Source organism: Myotis yumanensis, unplaced genomic scaffold (genome assembly GCF_028538775.1).
Source record: "Myotis yumanensis isolate MYYU_CA2020_CCGP unplaced genomic scaffold, mMyoYum1.0.hap1 SCAF_17, whole genome shotgun sequence".
Lineage (NCBI taxonomy): Eukaryota > Metazoa > Chordata > Mammalia > Chiroptera > Vespertilionidae > Myotis > Myotis yumanensis.
In genome coordinates, this window is record NW_027223768.1 from 33,268,013 (window position 1) to 33,290,622 (window position 22,610).

General features: G+C 50.5%; 2 protein-coding genes across 6 annotated transcripts; one reads left to right on the top strand and one right to left on the bottom strand.

The window, feature by feature from the left end:
• The first annotated feature begins 1,387 nt into the window (after positions 1 to 1,387).
• Positions 1,388 to 16,564, top strand: FCMR (Fc mu receptor). Of its 5 annotated transcripts, none has more exons than XM_070396203.1 (9): positions 1,388 to 1,566; positions 7,673 to 8,005; positions 8,620 to 8,793; positions 9,988 to 10,210; positions 11,623 to 11,753; positions 12,055 to 12,213; positions 12,564 to 12,643; positions 13,330 to 13,404; positions 15,362 to 16,564. In XM_070396203.1, the coding sequence occupies exons 1-9, from the start codon at positions 1,527 to 1,529 to the stop codon at positions 15,536 to 15,538; spliced, it is 1,392 nt and encodes a 463-aa protein (XP_070252304.1). In that variant the 5' UTR covers positions 1,388 to 1,526; the 3' UTR covers positions 15,539 to 16,564. The 5 variants fall into 5 exon arrangements, with proteins under 5 accessions (XP_070252304.1, XP_070252305.1, XP_070252300.1 ...); XM_070396204.1 differs by having other exon boundaries at positions 8,671 to 8,793; XM_070396199.1 differs by having other exon boundaries at positions 1,429 to 1,566; positions 8,668 to 8,793.
• A 1,317-nt stretch (positions 16,565 to 17,881) lies between these two features.
• IL24 (interleukin 24) lies at positions 17,882 to 21,994 on the bottom strand. The gene is made up of 5 exons (XM_070396897.1): positions 21,824 to 21,994; positions 20,641 to 20,703; positions 19,599 to 19,757; positions 18,886 to 18,960; positions 17,882 to 17,965 (listed from the first exon to the last, which is right to left on the bottom strand). Exons 1-5 carry the CDS (start codon positions 21,992 to 21,994, stop codon positions 17,882 to 17,884), a joined length of 552 nt encoding a protein of 183 aa, XP_070252998.1.
• Between the last annotated feature and the right edge of the window lie 616 nt (positions 21,995 to 22,610).

The following is a 22,610-nucleotide window of genomic DNA, read 5'->3' on the forward strand; positions in this document are numbered from 1 at the left end:
ACCTGTGGCCTCTGGCCTTCACTCACTCTAATCAGAGCCTGAGGCTGCCCACTGACCCGTTGGCCGAGTGTGGTTGCAGGAAGTCACGAGTACAGCTGCTCCGGGCTGGCAGAGACACAGATAGGGTGGGCAGGGCAGGTTGCCTGCCCCCACACACGCTTCCTCTGCACCTGCTCTGAGCCTCACACTCGATTTCCACTGCGGACGTCATTGTTTTGTGTTTTGGAGAGCTTGTGATAAATCTGGTGTGTAGGGGCCAGGGGGAGGGGTGCGCACAGGACCAATGAGGAGCCTGGAGGCCGTGAGCCACATCCACCCAGAAGGATGTGGGAAGAAGCCTCAGTCCCCCGTGGGCACCAGAGGCAGCAGCGCCCAGAGGTGTGGCCCTGGGAACCGACCTGGGATGCAACATCTAGGAATGAAGTTTTGGAAATTCTCTGATAAGTGACAGCCCAGCACATCGCCATGTTCAAGGGCTCTTAAAGCACTTCCATGAGTTTGGTTCCTGCTGGGTCTCATGAAAGCTTGTGAGGTAGGCAGGGCAGGGACCATCCCTATTTTATCAATGACAAAACTGAGGCTCAAAGCTAGAAAGTGCCAAGGCAGGACCAGAACCCAGGACTTCTGACTGGAACCCATGATACCTCATGACTGATCACCTCAGTGTCTCTTCCTTCAGCTCCTGGGCTGTGCCCTTGGACAGTTGAGGTCTGGAAGATATAGCTGTACTAAGTTGCTGTGACTTTAGGCAGAGTTCTGTGTGACTTGTCACACCCTCTCCTGTCATCACCCTTGAGGTCATTGGACAGTTACCTGGGCTCCTGCCAGAGCCAGCCCCTTAGGGAGATGTAGGAGATATGAAGGGTGGCTGATGTGAGGTTAAGACCCCAGGAACAATGTTTTGTAAGAGGGAATGCCAGGGATCATCTATTCCCACCTTCATTTCTAGATAAAGAAATCGAGGTTCAAAACCCATAGTATTCCCATATAGCAGATGCTCAAATAACTGTCAAATAAGTTCAAGGGCTACAACCAGCACCTCTGACTCAGGCACAAGCTTCTGTCCACACAGCCTCCCTCAGACCAAGAAAAGTGGTGATGAGGCTCTTATACCCTGAAGACAAGAAAAAAGTAGAAGGACTCTGGCTAAGACATCAATGAATACACATAAGGCATGGAAGGCCCCTCCAAGAGAAAGTGCCCAAGACAAAGAAATATCATGCCTGGTAGTTTCTGGTGGTCTTTAGGATCTGCGTAGAAGCCCTTTGAACCCTGGTGACCCAATCTCGTGCAACACATGTTTTCTCAACTCCTGACTTCCGTTGTGGTTTGGTGATGTTTTCTTTTTTGGTCTAAGACTAGCAAGCAAATAAGAGGGGCAGTCATTTCCTCATTTTCAAGTCTTCATCCTCACATGGGCCAGAAATCTCTTTCAAACTGCAGATTGTGACAGTTCCTGGGTGAGCAGTGAATCTTTGTCCCCCTCTCCTGAGGCTCTTGAATGGGACCTTGTCCTGGAAGGAGCCATGGACCTCTGGCTTTGGTTAATTTACTTCCTGCCCACAGGTAAGTGCTGTGGGGAAAGAGCTTACATGTCTGATGAGGTTTGAATTGGCCACGGGTAGAGAAGTAGCTGGTGTCTCCAGGTCTGAGGTTTCTAGACAGAATGAGTTTCAGACCAATACTAGGGCAGGACATGGACGGAGGCCAGACGAGGCACTGGAGAACCTCCCCACTCCCTGCTAGTGTTCCTCTCTCCACTCCAGACACATCTCCTGTTGGGTTCACAAGGACTGAAAGTGTCACTTTGCCCAGATGTAGAGCCTATTAATTTGGAACCTTAAAGCAAGTGCCACCAAAGTTCTTTCTTCTTACCTCTACACTCTTTTTCTTTGGATATCCCTCACTCCTGATCTTCAACTTTCAACTCTAAATGAAGACTCCCTAATCCATTCGGTAGCCCTAGTCCATTTCCCAAACTCGGTATCTCAGTTTACAGCTGTCTCATTGGTCACCATCCAAACCAGCTAATCTCTCTAAACTATCACTGATATGAGCTGCAAAATGTTAGAATGGCTCTTCGCAACCTCTTTCCATTTGTCCCCAGCCATACTTCGATTCAATCAATGGCCAATTCATGTGCTTTCTAGATTTCCATCTACCAGGATAAGAAGCAATGGCAGCCTCTACTAGAGACGTAACGGGGGGAAGGAATGGAAAAGAAAAGAACACACAGTCATCTCGTACCTATTTTTCCCTCTTCCTGCAGTTTGACCTACCTATAGTTCCAGATTAATTTTCCTAAAAGCTTGACTCCAATCATAGGATTGCCCTCCCACTGCCTACTGAATTATATACCTCTCCCTTGTGCTTCTCTGTATTTCTGAGCTTATACATCCCCCAGCACTTCCCTAACCTCCGGCTAAACAGGACTGCTTGAGCATGTGCTAGACTTACTGCCACCAGCCCTTGATCATCCCATTTCTTCTGCCTGGAACATTCTTCTGCTCACCTCTACCTTCTATGGGTCCTTCAACCATCGCCTCCTTCCTATACACTTTCCAGAACCTTCTCTTTTGAAACCCAATAGCAGATCCCATTCTGCCTTGTATTATGGTTTGGGGTGTTGCCCACCTCATTTTGTTGATTAAATGATAATCTCCTTGAGGGTCTAAATGGATGTTTTATTCCTACTTGCTTTCTTTCTGATGGCTTGAGTATGGAAGAAAGTCAAATGTTTGTCAAGTTGAAGATCAAAAACCCCTAAAAAGCCCAAGGGAACAGAGTTTTAATGAAGCGTCAGACTGGGTGAGAGGTAGTGAGGCATAAGTGAACACGATGTGAGTAAAATTAAACTCAGACCCCAGGGGGAAGAGGGGTTGGGTGGGAGCAGAAGGTCTCCAGGAGTGAAGGGTACCTAAATTGTACCACAGCCATATCTTCTAAGCAATAACATCATTCTATCTGGGCCAGAGGAGTCGAGGATCTGGGCCTGGTTCTTCTCCATTTGTGTCCATACCCACAAGGTGAGGAGTTCAAGGCCCAATGGGATGTGCCCACGCCAAGGCCACCCCTAACCCCCTCTTCTAGACCTTGAATTCTTTGTCCAAGTGTCTGCAGGCCCATTTTCAATGACTGTGTGCACTTCCATCTCAGGGTCTTCTATCCGTTGGCCTATGAAAGGATGGCACAGGTGTCTGCCTGGGACGGAGATAGATGGAGCTTATTATACCTGCCAGCTGGGGAATCCATCATGTATATACCAGCACCACTGTGGTGTTGGCAGGAGCCAGGGATGAGAGAAGCAGGGAGATAAGCAGGAGGCTGGGGCAGGGACGTGGGGCCTTCTTTACCTTATAGCCATGTTTTAGAGTGAACATCCAAGGAGTGTGTGAATTTGTAAAGAGAAGGGGATAGAACAAACTTTATTTAACAGTTTATTAGCTTTATTCATACCTGCAAAATCTTTAGACATATAATATATGGGCCTTTATTTGCATTCATGCCCCAGGTCCTGGTCCGCAGAGCCCAATGCATGAGGCCCAAGCTATAGGCCACACTGCCTGGAGCCTTAGGTGGCTTTGCCTAATAAAGTAAGGCAGTATCACAAGGTGTAGACTTTCAAACCATTTTTACCAATAACAATAATAATAATAATACATGAAAACACTAGGTGTTGTGATCCAGCACACACACACACACACACACACACACACACACACATCCCTACAATTTGTTCTTGATTCTTTCATATGGGCATGAGTTTTGGGCTCCAGCAGTTGGATGAATGTTGGTGCTCTTTACTGATATGGGAAGAGCTTGTAAAGAAATCAGTTTTGTTTTGTTCTTTACTGTTGTTTTGTTTTTCATTAAATTTCTTGGGGGATGGTTAATAGGATCATATAGGTTTCAAGTGTGCATTTCTATGATACATGATCTGTATATTGCACTGTGTGCCCACCACCCAAAGTTAAATCATCTTCCTTCACCATATATTTAGACCCCTTACCCCACTCAGCACTCTCCCACCCCAGCCTCTTGCTTATGTCCCACTGGTATCCACCATAATTTTGTCTGTTTATACGAGTTTTAGTTCTATATTCCACATATGAGTGAAATCACATTGTTCTTAGCTTTCTCTGACTGATTTCTTTCACTTAGCATTTTCAAGGTCCACCCACGTAGTCGTAGATGGCAGTATTTCACCTTTTCTGATGGCTGAGTAGTATTCCATTGTATTTATGTACCACATCTTCTTTATCCAGTCCTCTATCAAAGGACACTTTGGTTGCCTCCATGTCTTGGCCATGGTGAATAATGCTGCAATGAATATAGGGGCACATGTATTTTTGTGAATAAAGGTTTTCAAATTTGGGGGGTAGATACCCAGAAAAGGGGTTGCTGGGTCATATGGTAGCTCTATTCTTAATTTCTTAAGGAATGGCCATTCTGCTTTTCCATAGTGGCTGTACCATTCTACATTCCCAACAGCAGTGAACGAGGGTTCTCTTTTCTCCACAACTTCCCCAACCCTGTTTTTACTTGTCTTGTTGGTAACAGGTGTGAGGTGGCAGCTCATTGTAGTTTTGATTTGCATTTCCCTAATAGCTAGTCAAGTTGAACATCTTTTCATGTATCTGTTGGCCTTTTATATGTCTTCTTGAGAAAGTTGTCTGTTCAGATCCTCTGCCCATTTTTTAAACAAATTGTTTGTTTGGTGCTGAGTTGTATGAGTTCTTTATATATTTTGAAAATTAACCACTTGTCGAGCTATTGTTTGCTAATATCTCCCATTTGGTTGGTTGCCATTTTGTTCTGTTGTTGGTTTCTTTTGCTATGCAGAAGCTTTTTAGTCTGATATAGTTCCATTCATTTCTTTTTGTCTTTACTTCCCACATGCAAAAGAATGAAACTAAATTACAGTTTATCCCCATCTAAAAAAATTAATTCAAAATGGACCAAAGACCTACATATAAGATCTGAAACAATAAATTACATAGGAAACATAGGTACTAAACTTATAGACCTTGGTTATAGAAAACATTTTATAAGTTTGACCCAAAAGGCAAGGGTAGAAATGGGTTTTGGAAAAGAAATCAAGAGTCCTTTTTTTTTTGCCATTGTTTGTTTGAAACACATAGTAGATATTCACATGGAATCCAAATGTAAACATTGGGAAGGCAATTCTAGAGCCCAGAGGTAAAGACAAGACTGGAGATATATGTTTGGGTGAACTCTGTATAGAGTTGGCATGAAAAGCCACAGGAATAAATAAGCTAGTGTGGAGGGGAGGAGGGGAGTGATGGAGGACAGAGAAAGGAACACACCCAAGTATGAGGCCCTGGGGTGGCCTAACATTGGGAGGTGAATAGAGAAGAAGTAAGTAAGGAGATTGAAAAAGAATAGCTATTGAGAGTGTGATGTCAGGGAAGACAAGAGAAGAAAGTGTTTCAAGGGCTCAATTTCATCAAATGCTGCCAGGAGGGTGAGTAAAAGGAAGACAAAGAAGCGACCATTAAACATGGCAATAGGGAGACGCTGGGTGGCCTTGATTAGAGCACTTTCAGTGGAGTGTTGGAGACAAAATTCTGACAGGTGTAGGTAGAAGAGGAACTGGGAGGCGTGGAAGTAGATTCAGTGAGTTTGATGGCTCATTTAAGAAAGAGAACAGAGACGGGTGGCAGCTGAAGGGGAGGCAAAAGTCACCCGAGGGGTTTTCAATACAGCACAATGGAGCGTGTGTGGAAGCCATGGCGAAGGGGGAAGAGGAGAAAGCAAGAGGCGGAGAGAGAAAAGAATAATTGCAGGAGAGAGGTTCCGGGGAAGGTGAGCAGGATGGGTTTCAGGGTAGACATGAAGGCACTAGCGTTTGATAGGAAGGGGGACACTCCATTCACTGTGCAGGGACAAAGGGCAGGCTGCAGGCCTGGACACATAGGTTAGTGTACGCGGAAGTGAAAAGTTGATTTGGATGTTTCTCATCCTTTTAACAAAGTCTGCTCTATCTTATAAACGTAAATGTCTCAGGCCAGCTTCCTTCTTTCAGAGATTCTGCTATGGCTTGAGTTATAAGCTGCTCATTATCACCCTCCCTCCCCCTGAAAATCATCGCTTTGTGGAATCCAGAATCTATCTCCTGAGCTCCGTCACCAGGCAAGGCCATGGGACCCCTTACCTTATTTTGCATTATGAAAATTATATTATTTTCATGTTCCAAACATCCATTTATATCTAATTATATAATTAGTAACTTTTGAAATCCTCCCCTACAGCGCCACTATAAATCAAGTTGCCAAATTATAGATTAATGTCACTTACTTAGTTTAGTAGCTAAAATGCCATTAAACAGCTTGGCTCCTTTATATAGCTTCTTTCACTCCTCCCTTTCTCCCAAGAACCATTTGGAAATATAGTTATAGCCCAGAATTACAAAACTCTAAGGACAGCTGGGATGCTTATTTACCATGCAGGTGCCTAGACCCAACCTGGATCGAGGTTGTCTGCAAGTTCTCTCCACATGAATCTTAGCACACTGTGCTTAAGTTCTAAACCAGGAAGTTACTGGTACATCTATCTTTCTTCTGTTGGGGAAATCTGCTTTTCTAAGCCTTGGATGCCAGTTAGAAGCTACTCTGAACTCCAAGGAGAGTTGGGGTCTGGTCATTGTCATCTTGCCAACTGGTCTGTCTCTTCATGGGATCTATGATACTCTGCTGTAGTGGCTGTCCATTTGTGTGGATTTGTTTGTTTGTTTGTTTTAAGAAGAATATAGAGTTGCAGTCAAGAGATCAAGGTTCTTTTTTTTAATTGATTTCAGAGAGGAAGGGAAAGGGAGAGAGAGATAGAAACATCAAGGTTGAGAAAGAATCATCCATCGGCCACCTCCTGCACCCCACCGCCCCCTTACTGGGGATGAAGCCTACAACTCAAGTATGTGCCCTGACCAGGAATCAAATCGTGACCTCCTGGCTCATGGGTCAACACTCAACCACTGAGCCACACCAGCCAGGCAGTGGCTATCCATTTGTACCATCCACTGAATGAGTCCTTCTGTGAGGGGAGGAATACCAATTATCTTATTGTCTCTTGAAAGGCATTCAATACATGCTTATTGAGTGATTTAACAACTAGAACTGGGTGGGGATTGTTGTTTCGGCTGAATGGATCTGAGCAAAGCAAAACTAGACAGACAAACCTGTTGCAGCAAAATGGTTCCATGCCTCCCAATGCCACACTGAAGTCACCTGGGGGTTACTTGCTGTTTGCGATTTCCATGGAACATTCTCTCTCCTCGGAGTGCAGTATTTTTTTACTATATTCTTAGGGGGTTGGTGTCCTCGTGGACATGGGTTTGGTGGTGAGCTGAGGGTTATGCTCAGGCTTGGGCTGGGGAGAAGTGCAGCTGAGACAAGTTTGGGCACAGAGATGAACATAAAGTAGGGCTGAGGATGTAAAGAGAGGTGGGCCTGGGAACAGGCTGGGGATGAGGCTAGGGCTAGAGATGAGGATAGCACTGAAGCTGAGGGCTGGCTGAGGCTTGGGCTGGTAAAGGGGATGGGCTGTTCTGGGGATGAGCACGAGGCTGGACTGGGGCCTGGGCTGGACAGAGGGCTGGAGGTGGGAGTATGGCTGGTGATGAGGCTTCCTGTCCATTCACTCCCTCTTCCTGCAGTATCTGGAGCCCTGGTGCTCCCAGAAGTCAAGCTGGAGGGGATGCTGGGCGGATCTATTACCATTGAGTGCCCGCTTCCTGAAAGGTATACGAGAGTGTATCTGTGCCGCGAGACAGACAAATCTGAAGCGTGTTTCACCGTGGTGTCCAGCAAGCGCTTTGTCAGGAAGGAATACAAGCACCGCATCACCCTGACGCTGTATCCAGACCAGAACCTGTTCCTAGTGGAGGTGACAGGGCTGACCCAGAGTGACAGCGGAGTCTATGCCTGTGGGACAGGCTCGCACACAGACCGGGGCAAGACCCAGAAAGTCACCCTCGATGTCCACAGTGGTAGGTGCCCGACCTGATGGAGGCTCCGCCCAGCCGGCAAACCTTTCCACTCAGGAAGGTTAGGACAGCATCGGACTATGCTAGTGCCATAATAGTCAGTCCAATAATAACTTGGATTTGGATTGGTGGACCCCATAGAGTCAATTAAATTCAGGGTCCACAGAATTGTCTATGCAAGCAAGGTTGGCGCTCTTCTTGTGTTGAATTGTACCCAACCTACCCGGGGCATGAGGGGAGGAGTGGGGGCTGAGATTGAGGAGAGGCTCTGAGAGTGGAGGAAATTGGGAGCAAAAAGACATAATTCTCTCTGAGAAATATCAGGGGTGACTATAAAGGAAAGACAGTCATTTCTCAAGCCACATTTGTAGGCCAAACGTGTTGCTTTAGGATGTGATCCTTTCCATATTTCTGCGGAGTCCTGTCTTTCTCCACTCACTCCCTCACACGCCAGCAGCATTAATTCAACAGCCTAGAAACCCAGAGGCCTCTGGGTTGATTGGGTTGGGTGAAAAGGTTTCTTTTTCTGCTCCTCTTGGGGGACCCTGCCCTCATCCCCCCGCTGCCATCCACCCTGGCCGAGTCAGCTGCAGCTCCTACCACTGCCCCTTCCCCAGGCTTCTGGCTCCACCCGGAGCCCACCAGTGCATTCTTCATGCCTCCAGCAGAGTATGACCCCTTCTGGGAAGAGGAGCCGTTTCCACCATGGTCTCGGAGAGTTCCACCCATGGAGATGCTCCCTTGGTTCCAGAAACCTGTACTTGCCAGTTCCCTCGAAGTCCTTCCCCAAGGTCAGTTCCCCAAAGCTGGGGTGGGAGGGGTGGTGGAGGTGATAGGGCGTTGTGAGAAGGGAAGGAGGTTGTGTTCGTTCATAGAGTGGTTGGCAGAGCATAGCGGAGTCTCCGATGTGTGTTTCCCTGACTCAGGAGAGGGTACCCCCCTGAGGTCTGTTTCTGTGTCCTTCAAGCCCAGCCTACAGCCTGGACACTCGGCTCTAGTCGCAGAACTGACATCACCACTAGGTGGCACCGCAAGCAATGGAGTTTGTGCTCCATTCACAAAATCCAGCTCTTTTATGAATGACTGCGGAAACCGAAATGGGGCAGAAGGTTCCCAGCTGGAGCTCATTATGACTCCTGCTGCCCACAGGGCTGTCTTCCACTTGCTGGCATATACAGTGATCTTAACAACTCTATTTTGCAATGAAAAAAAAAAAGAATGATTATACTAATGATACCTTTACATTCTCTATCATTTCCCTGTTTTAAATGCATTTTGACATGCAATATTGCCATCCCACCTACCCTGTGGGGTAGATACATTAATTAAACATGGTGTCACTCGAGGACCCTGCTGGGTGCCAAGAGGGTGCAGCTGAGCTCATTATGTGCCCCTGGTTGTGACTGACAGGTGTGGGATGGGGGAGAATAGACAAGCACATGGCAGAACACAAGGTTTTCTCCATGCTCAGAGGAGGGGAGGCTGATCTTCCTGGGAAGCCGGGGAAGGCTGCATGGAGAAAATGGCATTTGAAACAAATCTGGGTAGAATTTCCTGGGTGTGGACGGAACTAAGAATGCTAGGAAGGTATTCCAGGCCCCAAGGAGTGCAAGAACAAAGGTAGCCTAGGTCCGTGGTCGGCAAACCGCGGCTCTCAAGCCACATGCGGCTCTTTGGTCCCTTCAGTGTGGCTCTTCCACAAAATACCACGTGTGGGTGCGAACATACAGTGTGATCGAAACTTCGTGGCCCATGCACAGAAGTCAGTATTTTGTAGAAGAGCCAGTATTTTGTGGAAGAGCCACACTGAAGGGGCCAAAGAGCCGCATGTGGCTCTCGAGCCGTGGTTTGCCGAGCCGCAGTTTGTCGACCACTGGCCTAGGTGAAAGGGGAGAGTGTGTTCAGGAAAGAGGTGGTCACGGCCCACCCCTGCTGGAGACCAGGGTGTGTGATGGAAGATCACTTTTTCCCACTGTCTCCTGCAGTGACCTCACCAGCTCCAATGACAGAGGCCCCTCCAGCACACCACTCCTCCCCCACCACCCCAGCCACCCACCGCCCTCGAGTTTCCAGGTCATCGGCAGTGGTGGTGGCCAAGCCCACAACCCGGCGGTCATCCACCACAAGTTCAAAGACCTCAGCACCGGAGAGGCTGCTCAGGCCCCAGACAGCCAGCTACAACCAGCACACCAGGCTTCACAGGCAGAGGTGAGAGGCCTCCACCACCCGGGATGGGCTAGAACCCAGGCAAAATAATCTAGAATTCGGAGACCCCCTGAGATGTCTACCAACCAAGGCCCTTCTTGGCTTTGTCTCTAGAAGGCCACTGTGACACAGACGACCTGTGAGTATAGCGCATTAACTCTTTAGTGCCCTTAACATGAATATACTTGCCAACGCCCCAGCAGGCAATCCTGTAGAAACCAGACCCCAAATTTTCAGTCCCTCAGCATTCATTCACATCTGTTTCGATGGGGAGAAACTAAACGAGAATAAAATTAACGACTAAACTATTGAGGATTATAACTACTTTCACGTGTTTCCTTTTACTTTTTCAATCTAGCTATTAGGAAATTTTAAATTACATGTATGATTCAAGCTATGTTTCTATTGGACAGCACTGCTCGAAAGGCTAGATGCTAGGGAAGTGCTGTAATAGACCACTAGGGGGCAGCATTACAGCAGCCGCCAAAGAAAAGCTACAATAATCGGTATTAGTTTTACCTAAGCAAAGATCAACATGTGAGTGAGGAAAGGGACCTTCATTTAGGTCGTATAGATGAGGAAACTGAGACCATGAGAGCAAAGTAGTTTCAAACGGAACCAGGATTCCTGATTATTCGTTCAGGAAATGACAACAGCCTACTAGGGAAGAATTCAAGGCAAGTCAATCAACATTTTCTTACTATGTGTCAAGCATGGCGCTATGTCCTGAAGATGTAGAAAAAACAAAGCCGTGCGGTACATAGGTCCTATCTCACTAATGCAAGTCTGACCGTGACAAAGGTTGTAAGTGCTATGATCACCAGAATTGGGAAGAGGGAGAAAAGAATCGGTTCTGGTTTGCCAATGTTCAGGGAAGAGGACTTACCCACTGGCTCTTTGTGGAAAATAAAATTTCCACATGCAGAGGAAAGAGAGGGGAGGCCTCCTCGGCAGAGGGAGCACCGTGAGAAAAGCATCCTCTTTCCCACAATGAGAAGAAACGAACTCATTGAACATTTGCAATAAGCTTGAGGAAACTGAGGTCCAGAAAGGGAATCTGACATTTGCTGACCGCCGCGTGGACCCGGTGCATGAAGTTCTTTTCATCCACTCTGTGGTTCGCCCTTAAACGGTTCTGTGAAATCGGTTTTACTAGAGCCATGGACAGGGAAATGAGGCTCAGAGAAGTTAGGAGACTGGTTCCAGATCACTGGTTCCAGTGAAAATCTGAATCTAAATTTGGCTCCAGAAACAAGGCTCTTTGTTGGGGGGGGGGGGGGGGGGGTGAGGGGCGGCGGAGATCGGTTAACAAAGGGACAACCTGAACCATCTCCAAATAGTGGCCACTCAAAAGTGCTTCCTTAAGCCTCCTCCCTTCCCGCTCTCTCCCCCTCCCCCTCTCCTGCCCCCCTCAGAGCCTCCCACCACGGCCCGGGGTCCCGAATGGAAGACCAGGGGTTTCACCTCCTGATCCCCACCTTCCTGAGCCTCATCCTGCTGACCCTTCTGGGGCTGCTGGTGACCAGGATCATTCAGAGGAAGAAAGGTGAGCGGTCGGGCTGGGTTAGAGGGAACTGAGCGGCCCAAAGAGCCCAGAGCACGCCCCCACCCCCCACCCCCCACTCCCCACCCTCCCGCTGGTTCCCGGGAGCTTTTGATGAGTGGCCGGGGGTACAGGGAAACCAGGGATGGGGGGGGGGGGGGTGAAACACCTGGAAGTGGGGGTCGCAGCCGCCGGGGCGCTTTGGTCTTCCGTGGAGGGTAGGCCGGCGCCGCGCACCCTAAGCCGTTCTCTCCCCCCCCTCCTCCCCCCCCCCCCCCCCGCCCCCGGGCTTTTTGCCGAGAAGCCCTCTCCAGGCGGGCGAGCCGACTGGCCCTGAGGATGAGCGCCCTGGCGGCCCCCCAGCGGCCCCAGGCGCAGCGGCCCCGCGTGTCCCAGCGGCCACGCTCCCAAAACAACGTCTACAGCGCCTGTCCCCGGCGCGACCGGGGGGCGCACGCTGCGGGTAAGCAGGGGCGGTGGGTGAGCTGGCTGGCGGGGGGCCAGGGGGACCACAGGGTAAGGGAGGGTGCGGGGGGAGCGGGGAGGACACGGTGATCGGGGGTGGGTACGGGGAGCAGGGGGTGGGTGCGGGGCAGTGGGGGGTGGGGCGGATGAGGGCAGGATCTCGGGGCCCAGCGTTCCCTTGGGTGAGCTGGAGCACCCAGAGGTGCGCGGGCGCCGAGGCGCGCCAGAAGGGCTGGAGGAAAGCCAGGGGCGCAGGGCCGGCTCCCCTCCCCAGGGCTGGTAGCAGAGCTAGGGTGGGGCCCGACCCCCGGCCACGCCCTCATCCCGGCCTCCGGTTCCTTCCCCCAGGTGACCTGGAGGCACCAACCCTCGGTCCCGGAGCGTCGGCGCCGCCCGCCCCGCCGCAGGCGCGCCCTGCCCCGGCCCAGGTAAGAACAGCCGCGGTGGCCCGACGGGGCGGTCCCAGAGCTGGGCGCGGCCCCAGCGCCAGGGCCCCAGCCACGTGTAGCTCCCGGGCTGGGCTTTCCCAGCTGCTCCCGCTCGGAGTCCGGGAACTAGTCTCAGTGTCGGCGCAGGGCCTGCCCGTCGACGGGGTAGACTTAGTTACCTGGCTTTTAGCCAATCATTTCCGTGGGTGCTAAGTAGAGGCTGATGGGTGGTAATCCAGCACACGAGGGGCTCTCGTGGGGAGAGATCGATTTCTAGGAAGCCTGAAGGGGGTGGAAGTGCACACTTTCACCTTAATATGAAGGAGAACTTCCAAGTGGGCTCTCCAAGCTGAGAGGAGTTCGTTTACCCATCCCTGGAGGCAGTGAAGCCCCGAGGGTGACCTGGCTGCTGGCGAGATGTAGAGAGGACTCAACACCTGGGGTGAGGAGGGTCCCTCTTGAAATCCAGGAATGGACGTAGGAACTCGGGTTTCTGTCCCGGCCATTGGCACATGGGCAAACTATCGACTCATCTTTGTTTTCCCAAAGTCAGGGAGGAAAAGACTTTATTCTCTAAAGTAGCCCACAGTAGCTAAAACACTATTTGCTTAGGGACCAGGAAAAACGAAGCGTGGCCAAAGTCTTCCTTTATTTTTAAAATATATTTTATTGATTTTTTTTTACAGAGAGGAAGGGAGAGGGACGAAACATCGACCAACTGCCTCCTGCACACACCCTACTGGGACGTGCCCACAACCAAGGTACATGCCCCTGACCAGAATCGAACCTGGGACCCTTCAGTCCGCAGGCCGACACTCTAGCCACTGAGCCAAACTGGCTAGGGTGGCCAAAGTCTTTTTTTAAATTAGGGTGTAGACCAGTGGTTCTCAACCTTCCTAATGCCGCGACCCTTTAATACAGTTCCTCATGTTGTGGTGACCCCCAATTTCATTGTTACAAATTGAACGTAATTAAAACATAGTGATTAATCACAAAAACAATATATAATTCTATATGTGTTTTCCGATGGTCTTAGGCAACCCCTGTGAAAGGGTCGTTCGACCCCCAAAGGGGTCGCGACCCACAGGTTGAGAACCGCTGGTGTAGACTAATCTAAAGCAATGGACCTTAAACCAGAGGGCTCACAAGATGGAAACCTGTTTCCTCCCAAGTAAGGGTAGGAGGCCATCCAGGGACTAAAACACCTTCTGTCTTGTTGGTCCCCCACCCCTGGCTTCTTGCTTGGACCATGGCCAGTACCCAATAGCCACATTCCAGCCCATAGAGGGAGGAAAAGAACACTGCTTCTTTAAGACGCATCACTTCCTCCCCATCCATTGGCTGAGGAAATGTAGTCGCTGGCTGGGCAATCATGTGCTAAAAAGGGGAGAGTGATGCCCAGCAGCCAGTGACAGCTCTGCCACAGTCACCTCCAGCTTCTTGAGTTTGCGGTCACTCGCCCCTGCTGGACAGGGTTCACGGTAGCTTAGGCAGGCCCAGCAGTGCCCAGACTCTACCCGCTCTACCCTTATTCTCACCCTTTTGTCTAGAAATGCCCTGTGGCCATACAACCCCCACCCCATCAGCTTGCTCAACTTTTATCCTTCCTCCTTGCTTGAAACTCTCATTTCTACCATTAGGGACAAAAATCTTGATGGAACAAGTTCTCAACAAGGTGCATATGATTAATGACTGAATATTGTAGCCTTCACAGGGAATATTTGAATTTTTAAAGACAAATAAATTAATCTCAAATGGCAAACTATAACAGGCAATGGGAGATAAGTACAAAAAGTAGCAGGTCCTTTCAATGAGCACTTACTGAGTGCCTACTGTGTTCAGGGGGCTGGACTTCTAATTCTCAGCACTTGTGTTTAAACATGTGACCCAGACCCTAGCTGGTTTGGCTCTGTGGATTGAGTGCTGGCCTGGGGTCTGTAGGGTCTCAGGTTTGATTCCGGTCAAGGGCACATGCTCAGGTTGCGGGCTTGATCCCCAGTGTGGGGTGTGCAGGAGGCAGCCGATCAATGATTCTCTCTTATCATTGATGTTTCTCTCTCTTTCTCTCTCGCTCTCTTCCTCTCTGAAATCAATAAAAATATATTTAAAATAAATACATAAGTAAACATGTGACCCATCACCACCACAGCCTTCTTGGGTCGTGGTTCGGCCCCGTCCCCCAAGAACTGACTCATCCTGAAGGCAGGTGATTCTGGGGAAAGGAGCGCCCCTGTGCCCACAGGTCCTGCTGCCTTCCTCCCCTTCACCACCCAGCGCCTTCCTGGAATGCTCTGTCACGCCACGTCACTGCCTCTCCGAGCCTTCCAGAGGCGCAGGGGTGACTCACCTGCCTCTGAATAACTCCCTTGAGGATGTATATTCATTCCACAATCACAGCATCCAATCCCAGAGGAGAAACTCCTCTGGCAGCCAAGTCTCCTCCAGACGGGTGCTTAGCCACGTGACTGTAGTCGGAGCCCCATGTAAGGCATTTCCTGCCCACATTAGACCTAAGTGTTTTCCAGTTATCTCCGGTGAGATGCCGCCCTGAAAATCCCCAGGGCGGAGCCGCTAGATGGAGCTCGGCCACCTCTGCGTCGTTGCCTTCGGGAAGTCAGCAACTACTCGCATGCCCGCCATTGCCCACTGTGGGAATCCAGCAGGAGAAATAGAAAATCGCTCCACCCAGACCCAGTCATGCTTCCTTGGTTTTTCCAGGTGTCGGAAGCTCCCTGGCCCCACGTGCCGTCTCTGAAGAGCAGCTGTGAATATATGAGCGTTTACCACCAGCCTGCCGCCATGATGGAGGATGCTGATTCAGACGAATACGTTAATATCTACTGCCTGACTCCCCCCTCCAGCTGTCCCCCTGGGCCCAGGCCTCTGCGCCAATGAGTCTGGTTTGCCTGCTGGTTTCCAACACCTGCTTCGTCTGCTTTTAGAGCCCTCCTGACGTCCCACATCCCACCTTCCATCCTGTCTCTGCCTCATTGCCCTGAGCCTAGCTAGCTCAGTTCCCATGGCTCTTCTGCACACCTTTGCAGACCCCTGTGGCCTTCGGGTGGCTTCTGGTCATGCAGGGCATTTGTCCCGATGCCACCTGCTTCCCTTTCAAGCCCTGTAACAGGCTGTGGGATTTACAGACTCTCTTTGATCACAGGGTTTTTGCTGCCTCAGCTCTAGACCATGCGGCATCGGGCTGGAGCACAGGCATAGCTATTGCTTCTGGAACCCTTCCCAGGCCTGGGCCTCATACCAGTAGAAGATCCCTGGACTGTAACGTGAGGTCATGCCTCAGCCCTGTGAGCTAGGAAAGGGCCTGGTATGAAACGGCCCTGGCAACATCTTGCCCTGGTCTTAATTAAGGGTGGCACTTACTAGTGAGCTTTACTCATCTTGTGTCCCATGACAGGGTAATTAATTTTGATGTGATGAAGGATTCTAAATTTTCAGAACCCTATATAGTTCCCCATGTCCCTAAATCTTCTTTAAGTCTCCCTTCCTTGATGCTCATAAGGATCCTAACCCTAGCATTTCCCCTCTTTTAAATATAGTTTTTGTCACTTCTAGAGGACTTCAAGGGAGAGATTGACAACAATACAGTTATAGTAGGAGACTTTAACACCGCTGACGTCACTGGATAGATCTTCCAGGCAAAAAATTAACAAAGGAAACAGTGACTCTAAAGGACACTCAGGCCCTGACCAGTTTGGCTCAGTGGATAGAGCGTCAGCCTGCGGACGGAAGGGTCCTGGGTTCGATTCCAGTCAAGGGCATGTACCTTGGTTGCAGGCACATCCCCAGTAGAGGGTGTGCAGGAGGCAGCTCATCGATGTTTCTAACTCTCTATCCCTCTCCCTTCCTCTCTGTAAAAAAATCAATAAAATATATTTTAAAAAATAAAGGACACACAGGATCAAATGGATTTAACTGACTTTTATAGAACATTTCACCCCAAAGCTGCAGAATATACAGTCTCCTAAAAATCGTTTGTGTCACTTCCTTATCCTTCTTCCATTCTTATCCTAACATGACTCTATCTTAGCCATCCAAACCGTTACCTCTCTCTGCTTTCAGAAATGCACCTTAGCTCTTGGCCAGTTCCAAGTGGTCCCAGCAAGGTGGGGAAGGAAAGTGGCCTGGGGTCGTGGAGGGCCATGGGCTCTGCAACAGCACTTCAGTCTCATGGAGGAAGACATCCCATCTCCTCCACGACTCTTACCCTTAAGTCTTCTGCGCAAGGGCTTGGGCAGACATTGTATCTTTAGACTGATGTCAACTACAGAGACAAGCCAGAGCCTGAGACTAGAGAATGCCCAGTCTTGCCGTTGGGAAGAAGGTCTTTCCCAGACACACAACTCAGCCTCACTGGGCCCTTGTCCAGAGTAGAAAGGAAAGGCTGCCAGAGTTGAGTTCCCTGCCTTTCACTAGCAGGGAGTTGCGTCACAGATCAGAGAGTCCACCCAGCTACCGTGACACCATCAGCAATGTCAGCTTGCCCCTGGCACCCTCTCCCGTGGCAGATAAAAGAAGCATGAGTAGGATAAGGAAGGAGGGCACCCAAGGGTAACGGACGGTGCGTGGGCACAAAATGCAATGTTTCATGAGCTTGCTTTGTGTTGGGCACTTAACACATTGGATCTTTTCTCATTTACATTTCAAACTGGTGCCCCTCACCCCTTCCCCACGGCTCTGTTCCTGGAGATGTCAGGACAATGAGACGGTCATGCCCAAACATTCGACTGTATTTCCCAGCATCCCTCATTCTTCCCCAACCATTCAAAACAGGCAAAAATATCCAGCTTATTAGGCCTTTACTGAGCACCGTCACTGCCCCACATGGTTCCAAGGATCATGGAGGGTAAAAGAGAAGCATGGGGCGCTGTCTCTGGTGTCTTCACAGATCTTAGTCAAACAAATAAATATATAACATAATATAGTTATGTTATATAAATATATAACAAATAAATATATATTTATATTTACATATAAATATAAATATATGAAACACTGACAGGAATTAAATAGAGATGTAATAAATATAGGAGCCTGCTTTGTAGCTTTTTCACAGCATCTGAGGGAGACTTCCGTGACTGTCGTTGGGGCCACTTAAAGAATGAAGTCTTTGGGGATACGCCTGGACCAAGAATGGGACCCACGGTTCAGAGAGGGAACATCACAGGGAGGGACACTCTGGAAATGACAGGGAGGACGAGGAGGGCGTTCAGGTCTGGGAAGTTAGAGCTTGTAGAATTTCTGCATCCAGGTCAGGAGAATGTCCACTTCTCCAAAGGCTTTGGTCTGCGCTGCTTCTATGTCCAACTGCAGGGGAAGAAGAGTTGAAGATCTGCCACGTTAGCCACAAGCGTAGTTGCCTTCCGACCCACCCCTCCCAGACCTGGCTGACTCCACCTCAGGGCGGCTGCCCCTGTGGGATGGCCTCTGAGGAACTCACCCACCCATCACTTGTCCCCCGTCTATGTGTGTTGCCCACTTTGGGGTTGAAAACAGTGGGTAGCGGTGGGTCAGGAGCCAGGGAAAAGCATCTGGGGCCCCTGCCAACAAGAACCCTAGAATCCCGGTGTGGGTGGGTCTGGTCCACCTCCTGAGTCCACTGTGTAGCCGACACTGAGGCCTGGGTGACCCTTTCCTTTGTGTGTGATTGCTCTTCATTTATTTTTGGGCTGAGGTATCTGTTCCTTGAAAAGGTGATCAAAATCATACATGTTGGGGGTGGGGAGCTGGGGATGACATTTGGCATTTCTTTGTTGTATTAATTTGGGAGAAAGTAATATATTTTCCCATGATGTTTTTCCTCACAAATTAGGCCAGATGAGCATTATGGGAAATACCATGTATGGAGATGTGTGTGTCGGGGGGGGGGGGGGGGGGGGGGGGGGGAGACGGGGGGGGGGGGGGGGGGGGCGCGTTACAAGGCAGTCTCCCTTCTTTCTCCCTCACTCCTGACTCCAATTGCCCAGGAAAAGTGCTAGGTAGTGAAATCATCCCCTAGGGAAAGAGAATAGCATTTTCATTTGAAAACTGGCAGGAAAATATAGTGTGTCATTTGTGGTGTTTATGCAAAGTAAATGCGAATTCATGTAAACACGGCTGTGCTCCTGCTAAGTCAGGTGGCTTTGGGGCAAGCCTGGAGGAGGCGCTTGCATTGCATTTAGCTCTAGGTCTCTGAGGCATCTGACTGCGACAGCTCAAGCAAGCCCTGAGCCCCCAGCCCTGATTACCTGCTTAAACGCTGCCTGGAACAGCAGAAACCGCCTGCGCGCACTCTCGCGGATGGGAAACATCTCATTTTCCTGCTGGAGAACAGAAAAAAGTTGTGCCGGGTGTTGGGTGGGGGCAGAGGCAAGCCCCCTCCGCCTCCTTCCTGGTGATGCCGGAGGGTCCCGGGGCCTCGGAGGACAGCGCTGAGTCCACGTCCTCAAGGAGCCAAGGCTGACTCCCACCACGTGGCAGGGCCGCCTCGAATTCCCACAGCGGCCTTGCCAGGTGGGGGCGATCATCCCGTTTTATACCTAAGAAACCTGCAGAGGGCCAACCAGCTGGCTAGGCGCAAGGCTAGACTGGAACCCAGAACTGCTGGTGTCCAAAGCCTGCTGTGCTCTTTTCTCACGACTCCCTGTCGTGGAGTAAAAGCCAGGACCAGCTAAGGCAGTGGTTCTCAACCTTCTGGCCCTTTAAATACAGTTCCTCATGTTGTGACCCAACCATAAAATTATTTTCGTTGCTACTTCATCACTGTCATGTTGCTACTGTTATGAGTCATAATGTAAATATCTGATATGCAGGATGGTCTTAGGCGACCCCTGTGAAAGGGTCATTTGACCGCCAAAGGGGTCGCGACCCACAGGTTGAGAACCGCTGAGCTGAGGGGAGCAGAGTCTCCTCCAAACACACCATTTCCCAAGGTGCCTGGTCCCAGCTTTGTTCTACTCACGCTGGGCTGCAGTTTCGACAGGATGACAATGAAATTGTTGGCCAGGGTGGAGAATGACTTCAGGATCCTGAGTTCAGCGGCCTTCTTGTGGTAGTTTCTGAACACGGTATTCAGGTAGAAGTTCAGCAGGGCACGGAGGAGGTAGCAGCTCTCAGCGCCCTGAGGAGGGTCTGGGTCATGAGGGAGCCGAGGCCTCTGCCCACCCCGGCCCTGGATGAATAACCCACATATCGCCGACGCAAGATAGGCACAAAGGAAGCAGGGCTCTTCCAGGAGATGCTGTTAAACATTAGATGTGAAGGAGCCTTCGCCAGCATGGGCAGTGGCACCTTTGGTTTCTGGCAGGAACCACAGGCCCAGAGAGAAGGGCTTGCCCAGGGTCACACAGCTGGTCAGTGGCACACACAGGTCTAGTTTCTGACCCTCCCCCACCCCACCACCACCATCTGCTCAATATTCTCTCTTCTCCACCCCCATGACCTCCTTAATGGCCATGTCGGGTGATAGACCCTGCAAAGCACCCAGAACTTGGTGGTTGTGAATTGGCGGGGAAACGGGCTGGAAGGAGAAGAAACGAGGAGAGAAAACAGCATCCTTGAACACAGGGCTTGCACTCCAGCCCCCTTGAGAGGCCCAGAGCAAAGCTCAGCGCCTTAGGGATCGGGGCAGTACCTGTGTGCTCGCTGGCTGACTAGCTGGGTGACAAGAAGACAGAGATGGGTGAGAGGAAAAGGATGGAAATGGGAGGAGACCCAAGCAGATGCAAAAGAGAAAGATTGACGGCCACTCTCTGACCAAGTGGAGACAGATGTTTACAAGCCTTCGTCTCCACCCTCGCCCCCTGCCGTCACACGCCAGCCCACATAACCCAGGTTCCGGGTGCTGACCCCGTGCATGAACTTCCTTGGCTCACTGCCCAGCCCTGTCCTGGGTAGGCCCAGCCGGGGGCAGAAGGGAAGTCTTCTGCCAGCCTCCCCAGACAACCCCTCACCCCCACCCACAGAAGACCAGCCCTGCTCCTTCCCCGAGGAGGTGTGATTACCGTGACGTTCTGCAGAACCTCCCTCCGCAGCAGCTGGACACTCATGATGTTATCCTGAGCTTGCTGTGGGAACAGGAAGAAAAGATGTCTCAGTTCGGAGGCAGCATAGAAACCAACCGTGCAAATGCATGCTGCCTCCCCAGGCCCCTAAACCTCTCCAGTCTGTGAAGTCTCAGGGGCCAGGGGGTGCCCAGGAAGGGCTGGGCTGAGCTGGCCCCTGGGGTGGAGATACAGGTTTCAGCCTCAGACAATCACTAAACTTGGCCCCAAGGGCAGATGCAATCCCAGGAGTTCTTACTAGAGCCTTATCAGGAACCTATTTGATTCCTCTGAGACAAGAGGAAATAACCCTATTTGGTTTAAGAACCCCTAAGGGCAAGATTTCACCTCCCTTTTCCAAGAGCCTGGGGAAATCCTGCTTTTCTCACCCACGGGGCTTTCCCTGCAGCCCAGACATTCATTCATTTCAGTTCTTGGATTTAGATTCAAAGAATCATTGAGAGGAAGGAGCTTTTGAGCTCCTTTGTCCCACATCCTCATTGTGCAAATAAGGAAACTGATGGGGATGAGGGTACTTTATGGGCTGGTTTCAAGGTCACGATCACACACACACACGGGTCCTGTCTCCAGTGCAGCACTCTCCCCTCCCAGGCTGCCCCATTGAGCGCCCACTTTCTGCCTTGCCTCTGGATTGTCCTTTAAGGAGGTGAGTGCATTTGTGAGGGCACGTATTAGAGTGCTCGCAGGCCCAGGAGAAATCCGGTCACATTTCACCAGCAGCCCCCTCACTCAGCATTAACCATTCTTTCTACCTTTAGCCAAAGTGTAAGCAGGTGGTGGCAGACTAGCAGGATCCTGGCTAAACAGTAGGTGAAAACTCCAGGAGGTGGGACTCAAAGGACTTCCCGTGACTTCCCATTGCTGGAGTCTCCTGGCCCCCTGGATGAACAGGCTCTGTTCTTTATTCCTCGTGAGCTGTTTATTTTCCTATGGACTGACTATGTCTTTCTGAGCCTCAGTTTTCCCATGTGCAAGAGGAAATGTGGGCTTGCGATGTCTCTCACTTCACAATGTTATTCCAGGGTAATGATTAGCAAGGTACAAAGGGCTCCATAATTATAAACTATTATCCTCCCCCCCACAGTCACCCCAGCAGCTGGGTCCAGAAGGACACTTCACTCACCACAATGTCCTTCACGGCCCGGGAGGCCTCCCACAGTTCCTGGAAAACTACCCCTTCCACGCGGCAGGGCCCAAATTGGAATTCTTGGCCTTGGGCCCCAGGAACCTGGCTCCAGATAAGCAGGATGAGACTCAGGCAGGGGAGGGCAGTCTTCTGCATTGGAGAGCCCATCTGCAGCAGAGGGAGGACCGGGAGGATGCTGCTGGGAGGAAGGGAGACAGGCCGCTGAGGTCGGCTTTCTGGCCCAGGACCGGTACACCCAGAAATAACACTCCTTGGCTCTGCCTCGCCAGCCTGACACACAGATAGGAAACCTGAGACTACGGTGGGTTGTTAGAGTTAGAATATTGCAAACATGAGGTGGGGTGAGGGTCTTTCTGCTCCTCATCTCATGCCCGCGGGTCTCACTATCTCACTATCTGCCCACCCCCTCATGCCCATCCACGTCACACATACTGGGCACCCCCTTCCTTACTCCATACACTTCTCACAAGCCAAAAACCTGCTAGTCAGAATTTGACCAAGAAGAGTGAAGAAATGGGCGGGGGTGGGGGGGCAGGGGGTGGTGTTTACAATGTGCCAAAGAACATGTATAGGGAGTTCAAATTCAAGGGTAGAGCTGAACTAGGTGTTTGCTTGTCTGAGTTCTGTCCCTCAGGCACCAGGCACACCTGGGCAGGTCTTTTTCTCACTCCAGGCCACCTCTGACTCCTCATCACGAGGGAGCTGAGGGGTTAATCCTGGCACACTCTCACTCTGCCACCTCAGCTGACTCACTTTTGACCCT